General features: G+C 43.3%; 1 protein-coding gene across 9 annotated transcripts in view; it reads left to right on the top strand.

The window, feature by feature from the left end:
• add1 (adducin 1 (alpha)) overlaps positions 1–8,060 on the top strand; it is a 52,301-nt gene that overhangs the window by 31,858 nt on the left and 12,383 nt on the right. For 6 of the 9 annotated variants that reach the window (XM_023983352.3, XM_023983351.3, XM_023983349.3 and 3 more), the window contains exons 8-12: positions 1,725–1,823; positions 2,038–2,205; positions 2,487–2,834; positions 5,419–5,514; positions 5,816–5,908. In XM_023983352.3, the coding sequence (XP_023839120.1) occupies positions 1,725–1,823; positions 2,038–2,205; positions 2,487–2,834; positions 5,419–5,514; positions 5,816–5,908 (804 nt within the window). The remainder of the gene's footprint in view (positions 1–1,724; positions 1,824–2,037; positions 2,206–2,486; positions 2,835–5,418; positions 5,515–5,815; positions 5,909–8,060) is intronic. The other 3 variants (XM_023983355.3, XM_023983347.3, XM_023983353.3) reach the window with 1 other exon arrangement.

The following is an 8,060-nucleotide window of genomic DNA, read 5'->3' on the forward strand; positions in this document are numbered from 1 at the left end:
TGCCAGGTAGGTTGTGCCTACCAGAGAAAATATAGATTTCTCCGTTTTGTTTGTGAGGGAATAAGTCCCGTCCGGTCCGTCAAGTCAACACCAATACAAAGGACTCATTTAAAAGTCAGTATGGAAATATACTTTTCATAAACCCTTAGCCGTTGGAAATAACTTCAAAACAACTGTGTTCCTTTGCGTTGGTTGTATTACCAAAATAAATGATCACAGTCAATATAAGTCACAAAACAATAACCTTGGGTCACTGGTAAATGTCCCGTACCTCGGGCATAAAAACAAAAGTCCAGCCTGGGTAAAGGAGTGACCTCAGTCACGCAATTGTCCTTCCATAAAATAATGCATAAAACCCATCTCTTTCATACGATCAGATAGCAATAAACTCCGGTTTCACACATAACAAAGAGTATCAAATCTCAGGAGTCTTCAACTGAATACATAAACCAACACGGTATAAATCACCCAAAAACAAATGCAAAAAAGTGGTGGTCAGTCAGACAATCCAATCCGCCAACAGATCTCCAGCGGAGAAAGGTGTCGGCAATTTCCTGTATTATCCAAATAAGGAGAGTTACAAACCACACACCAGTCAGTTATACTTAATTTATCTTTAATAATATGAGCTTTACAATAGCCCTTTGACTCTCAGATCAATTCAGTGTCTATAATGAATTCTGAGAGTGCCTACAGAAGAATACCAAGGTCTTTTATAGCCAAGATACACCCCTCTCAACTTACATGACGAACCACAGATCTTAGGAACAGTTCACAAAGAAAGACTTTTACTTGAGAGAGGAGTATCCCATAGCCAGATAGCATTCGCTATAAATTATTGTTCAGTTAGAGACCAAAGACGAGGTTCTAATCTCGTTCCTGGTACTTCATAGTACAAAAACATTACCTCATCCAAGGCATAACTCAATTGTCAACTCTATATACCCCCATCTCAAGTAAACCCCCTCTTGACTTCACTCCTGGACAAGCTCACTGAGGGGAGTGACTTGCGCACCGACATTGTGGAGCCAAGTAATTGGTTCCCCCTTAATCACGCCATCCCTTCACATGGTTTAACAGATACATTCACATATGAAGACAATGTTCCATCCTGTCCTCTTCCCTTTCTGATATTCTGCATAGCACCAGAGACACGTAAAAGACAAGCCTGACCTCTCCCCTCTCTGGGCCCCAAATGACTGAGCCCCAGCTTAGAAAAAAGTGGAACTGCCAACACTATAGTCCAAAAGGATACATTCTAATGACAAGTATCTCATATAAATAAAACATCTTATTTATCTGTTACCCAACTAATTCTGATTCATCCGCCACAAAGGCCAAGGAGAACAGCTGAGACCAACGTAGATCGGTAGTCCAACAATGGACATAAGTCGATCCGATACTGGTTGATCTTGCGATACTGCTACAGTACAAACTTTTAAATACAACAAAACAAACTGGGTGTGAACGAGTTTCCAAGCTGAGTGTTGAACACTTCCTCTCTCGCCCAATATCACAACCCACTTTTGCACAGCTGATGCTGGCTATTTCATAGGGAATTAAAGCGGAAGCAACCCCATCGGCAGGAGAAGCACTGGGACGATTCAGGGCAGTCACAACATGGCTTAATCTGTCTGAGGGGAAACTGGCCCGGCGTGTCTGTGTGAGAGAGTGGACAGAGTGTGTGGGTACACTGACTTGTTTGGATGTTATTTGTCCTCTAGGTTCTGATCCTGAGAAACCATGGTCTGGTGTCTGTTGGGGAGACTGTGGAGGAAGCCTTCTACTATATCCACAACCTGGTCACTGCATGTGAGATCCAGGTAGGACACTTTCCTGACAGTTTTCCGACCTAACTCGATTTCTGTGAGAATCTGCTCCAGAGCCTCGTCTCTGCGGCTGGTCTTGATCAATGATACATATACTGTTACTCTCAGGCAACATGCCAACTCTCTGAGCATTTGAAATCAAAGCACAACATATACCCAACACAATACTTCCTTCTGCATGTGACTGAATTACTTTGTGTGTGTCCAGGTGCGCACCCTAGCCAGTGCTGGAGGACCTGGTAACCTGGTGATGCTGGACCCTGCTAAGTACAAATCCCGGCCACGGTGCTCTGAGCATGTCGAGGGCTCCACACACCCAAAGTGGCTGGTCGGGGAGCAGGAGTTTGAGGCTTACATGAGGATGCTGGATAACCTGGTAGGAATTCATCTATTAGTCTTGAGAGTAATGATACCTTTTTCCTAGACTGGTCCCAGATCTGTTTGTTGTCTTGCCAACTCCTATGGTCATTGCCAAATGTTGATTGACCGTAGGWGTTGGTAAGACAGTACAAACAGATATGAGACTACCAGGATAACATTTTCTTACAGTTTAACAGGTTTTCATGTGAAATATAATTATTAATACTGTAGATTACTATCAACAATATAACAACATTAAAAAAAACTCTAACTGACTATGTCTCTCTCTTTCTCTAGGGTTACAGGACAGGCTACCCTTACAGGTGCCCTGCCCTGCGAGACAAAGCTAAAAAGTTCGGCAGCGGCGTAGAGATCGCTCCCTCAGCCACGGGCTCTTCCTATGCCGAGGACAGTGACTCGGGCGCTCGCTCCCCTCTCAAGCACAGCGTTCAGAGGCAGCAGCGTGACAAGACCCGCTGGCTCAACTCGGGCCGGCCGGAAGAGGCCTACGAGGAAGGGCCCGACGGTGGCAGCCCCAAGTCGAAGACTAAGGTGTGGACGAACATTACACACGATCACGTCAAACCCTTGCTGCGGTCTCTCTCGTCCGGTGTCTGCGTGCCAAGCTGTATTACCAACTGCTTGGTCTGTGCCTACCTTATTGTTCAGAGTTACAGTTCAGCTAGTTGATGACAGGGCAGCTGGTTGGCACTCTAAGGTTGGGGTGAAATGGATTCTGTGATCTATTTAGACCCTGTGATATAGCTACTTCTCCAGACAGCTCCAGTGTTTGGATGTATCTAACCACCCTCTCTGACCAGTATTTAACTAATTCCCATTGTGGTAGTTTTGCTCTGTTTTCCTCTCTCTGGCCAGTCCAAAGACCAGACTTTAATAACTGCTTAAGAGATTTTATATATCCTGGTTCCCCCTTTTCATACCCTTGAAAATGCACTTCTTTGTTCCTAAATCTTACTGTCTAAAGAAGTTGTTTTCCCTACGAACCACTCTGTTAAGCAGTTGGTCCCTCCCTCTATTCCTCATCTTAGTCCCACTCCTCCCCTTTCCTTCCTTTGTTCCCTCAGGCTTTAGGGTGCCACCCCAGCAGCCCAGCGCATGCGGTGTTGCATGAGTAGTCAGATGCATTGTAGGCGCTCTCCGGGAGGAGGAGCGACAGGGGCGTCGCATGAGCCCAGAGTGGGCGTGGCTCGATGATGTTGCTAACCAACCACTACTGTTGCTTTACAGATGTGTTCCCGTTCCTTTCTGTCTGGTGTTGTGTGTCTGATCGGTAGCTTTTATGACTGTACGCCCAGGGAAGTTAGTGCCGTAAACTCAAGCAAAACCTCTAGGATGCATTTTACTAAAGCAAACCTCATACCTTTCTAAGGAGTTGCACACGTTTTTTGTACCACAGTTGATATGAGAGTATGACAATGTATTACTAATTACTAGCTAATCTAATAGAYCCATACACTAAATTAGAGATAGACAGTGTCCCCCTTTTGTAGACGCACTTCAAAGCTAGCATTCCTTTTTTATTTTGAGCATCGTTTGACCTTTGAAACTGAGGAAGTTAACCTCTATCTCTTGTAGCTGGTCCTTCAGCCAGACAGCCAATTACATCACAGTTAAAGCCACAGACAGAGTGAATAAGGCGCAAGGCCGCCCTGCTTTTGGTATCGAATTGGAATCAGAATCTCATGAGTCATAGCCTGCCTTTTTGTGACTCGGCCCCCTCTATTCTTGAATCCCGAACCACCTCCCAAATCTCCAGGGCTGATAATATGACATTTTAATTTGTGTTCCCCTGCATGAGCGAATATGTTTAGTCACATTTTTATTTTTAAACAAGACATTTAACCCGTTTTGACTTTTGAAACGATTACCTCCTCTGGGAAGTAGGAGAAAGTGTTGTGTTGTGAGACTCGGTACATAATCAGTGAGTATATCATGTTTACATGTCCATCCCATGTTTCCTAACTACATCCCAGATGCCCTTTGCCTCTTCCTCATCTAGTTTTTGATTTGTCGCCGAACAGCTTTAACAGCCCAGCTGAAACATCTCTTAAACAGAAAAGAACCCATAGCTTACGCTACTCCAAGGCAAAATACATAGTAACATGCTTTCCAGTAAGTGCATCAAAAAAAGGTGGGAAAATATAAACATTTGCATGAAGGCTAAAAAGTACTGTAGATTCAGCGGCTGCTCGTTTTAATCGCATCTATAAAAAATCAATTAAAAAGCTCAATCATTTTCTTTCCATCCTGGCCTGAGCTTTCCCATCGTTTCTGTTTAAACACCTCTGTCAAGAATTCCCAGAACAGTCCAGTTCATTACCTTCGTGGCAGCTCCAGAGGTTTTTTTTCTACAGCTGTCGTATAAGAAAGTTGTTCAGTAGTAGATCAAAATGGCAGCCCCTTTTAACTAAATGTAAACTAAGGACCATTTAACTTGTATAAAATTCAATTATTGGGGGTAACACTAAGTTGGCGTTTTTCCAATTAGTTATTCTGTCAGTCAGTGACTCGGTGGACGAGTGTCTCGTCTGTCGGTGTGTTTTTCTCTTTATCCATGTTGTTCTGTTACTGTGCTGTATGTTAGCCTGGGAAATGACTTGGTGATGCCCACTCTCTCACGCCTCAACCCATTGCTGCTAGCTCGCTGGTCGACATACAGTACACAGCTTCTACTGTACTGTAAGCCAGCGCCATCATCGCCTCACCTTTTCCACGTCCTCACCCCCTCCCCTTCCACGGTCTCTCATCTTCTTGTGATGTCTTCAGTTGCTCTTTTTTTGTGTTTTTTTAGTTTTTGAAGTCTACGAGTAACAGCCAGAGTATCAATGATGATGATCGTGCATCTTTTGAGGAAACATTCAATAACAGATGCCTTTTAGGGGGTTAGATAATTAAAAAGACCAGTAACTTAATACTGAAAAGGACTGTTCAGTGTGTACTTTCTAGAACTATGAAATACAGAGCCATCCTGCCAAAAGATGTATCATCATTGGTTTACTGCTTCCAGGTGTATTTGTTATTTTTTTATAATTCCGTTAGTCATACCTTCTCAATTTTTTCCCCAGTTTGAAAAGCATGACCTATTATTATTGTCCTGAAAAAGCCTGGGTAGTCTGTATATTTAAATATTTTTGCAACTGTTTTTTCATGTTATTTTGGCAGCATCATTTTAGGCAGTTTATTTGAATTGTTGCTATGGTGATTACAGTGGACGAATGAGGAAGGGATGCGACAGGCTGCAGTGGCCAATCAGTTTGTCCCGCTCAACACAAACCCCAAGGAGGTGCTGGAGATGAGGAACAAGGTAGGATATCAATTTAACATGGACTCTGTCGATTATTTCAACATGGGTTGATTTGGGTCCCAACTCTGCCCTAATCCTGTAGTGTGCACTCATACACTGTTCATCATGGATTTAAAGCATTAGGTTTGTGTAAGTGTTGGCTGGAGCGATTTAATTAATTTAAAAAAAGATTGAATCTATGAGTGGTAGTGCACACTTCGTAAGTATGGTAGAGAATCGGGATTTCTGTCTTTGTGTTATTCAATGCATGTCTGTGGCTCCGTATCCAACCCCTCTCTTTCTGTCTGCTACCACCCTCTAGATCCGAGAGCAGAACCTTAAGGACATCAAGACGGCAGGGCCTGAGTCCCAGGTGCTGTGTGCTGGAAGCATGGTGGACCGCTCCTTTGTCCAGGTGAGTCCCTCCTGTGCCCTGCCCCACCTCACAGCCAGATAACCCTGCAAAAATAGAAATGTGTGCTGCCCTAAATGCTTACCCCTGAGTCAGACCACATTTCAAATACTTAAGCTTGGTTTGATTGAGCTTGGCTGGGGCAATGGAACAAATAGAATAGTTGCAGAACTGCAAACCCTGCGCTCAAAGCAAAGGCTAAAAATTATTTGAATGATTTCCAATTTCCAGGATTTGAACCCAGGTCTGACTTGATCACCTCCCCGCTGACATTTAAGTTAACTTTGTTATTCTTTCACCACAGAAGTTCAGTAAACCTCATGCTGCGTCACAGGCCGGGTTGTGTCCATCTCCTTTGGTTGATTTTAGATTTTCCTCCTTTTGATGACTAACAACAACATGCTATTAGCCTTCAGCACTGGTGGCCTTCAGGTCTGTCGGATTGCTTTCATATGACTTCAGAGTTGAGAGTTTGCATGTTGATGGTTTGCCTTCCTCTGGCGGATCCCATTCATAATTTTGTCATTGAGGTTTTGCTAGTTTCATTTGAATGATTTTTGGGAGGACTGCTGAGGCCATTGTTGGAAGTGTTTGTCTGCTGACCAATATCATGTGCATTATGTGATCAGATTTTACTATTGAAGGTCTTCAGAAGGACTGAATTGAGAAAGAGCTGTTGGTTGTCTCTGAACCTTTTCTTCACTGTTAGTTGTAACGTTTTGGTTGTCCGTGATTTGATAGCGTTAAATCTAGAGGTAAACGCCTTACGCATTGCATTGGGTTTGTGTCTCCGTGGTTTGACTTGCACACACTCCTGTGGTATGTTACAATGCATGATCCAGAGCCATTTGTTTTAATCATGATCACGCTTGAGACTGCCCAATTCGCCTCCCTGAAACAAACCCTGCGTGTGTGTGACTATGCGTACTGTAACAAATGTGTGTGTTCTCGGACTGGGTTCTGCCCCCCCCCCCCTCACTCAGTTTACTATTGCAGGACGCCCCTCTGTCTGACTGTACGGACACTATTGCCGCCAGCCTCGATCTGTCAGAGGCCAATTAGTCCTGCTAAGTCTTTTAGAAAGGTACTTCCTGACCTCTCAATTACCTCTCACCTCTCTCTTCTGTTCTTCTGTGTGATATCTGGGGATGTTCAGTAGGCATCCGTTGTGGAACATTGCAGCTAGAAATAGAGTTGATGTGATTCTCAAGTCACATGTAGAAAAAGCCAATTTATTCAACATTTTATATAGTTTTTATCTCAATGTTCCACAATGTTGTGCCCTGTTGAATGCGTCCCTGTTTCTTCATCGCCCACATACATAGGACTCCAATGGCGAGGTACAAACATTTAAGACAACTTGAATAGGCCCTATTGTCAGACTGCTTTGAAAGCTCCATACTAGTAACGTCAAGCGTTCAGGCGCCCCGTAAATTGGTTTTAGAGCATTTTTAAACTCTCTATATGGTTAAATCATTGAGAGAATGTCATGGTTGCAATAGTTTGAGTGGGCAATGTATCTACAGTTGAAGACAGAGGTTTACATACAACCTTAGCCAATACATTTAAACTCAGTTTTTCACAATTCCTGACATTTAATCCTAGTAAAATTCCCTGTCTTAGGTCAGTTAGGATCACCATTTTATTTTAATGAATGTGACATGTCAGAATAATAGTAGAGAGAATGTATTTATTTCAGCTGTATTTCTTTTCATCACATTCCCAATAGGTCGAAGTTTACATACACTCAATTAGTATTTGTAGCATTGCTTTTAAATTGTTTACTTGGGTTATGCTTTTCAGTTCTGCCCACAAATTTCCTAAAGGATGAGGTCAGGGCTTTGTGATGGCCACTCCATACCTTGACTTTGTTGTCCTTAGCCATTTTGGAAGTACGCTTGGGTCATTGTCCATTTGAAGACCATTTGCGACCAAGCTTTAACTTCCTGATGATGCCTTGAGATGTTTGCTTCAATATATCCACATAATTTTCCTCCCTCATGATGCCATCTATTTTGTGAAGTCACCAGTCTTCCTGCAGCAAAGCACCCCACAACATGATGCTGCACCCCCATTGCTTCACGGTTGGGATGGTGTTCTTCAGCTTGGAAGCCTCCCTTTTTCCTCCAAACATAACGATGGTCATTATGGCCAA

The sequence above is a fragment of the Salvelinus sp. IW2-2015 genome, linkage group LG4q.1:29 (assembly GCF_002910315.2).
Source record: "Salvelinus sp. IW2-2015 linkage group LG4q.1:29, ASM291031v2, whole genome shotgun sequence".
NCBI classification, from domain to species: domain Eukaryota; kingdom Metazoa; phylum Chordata; class Actinopteri; order Salmoniformes; family Salmonidae; genus Salvelinus; species Salvelinus sp. IW2-2015.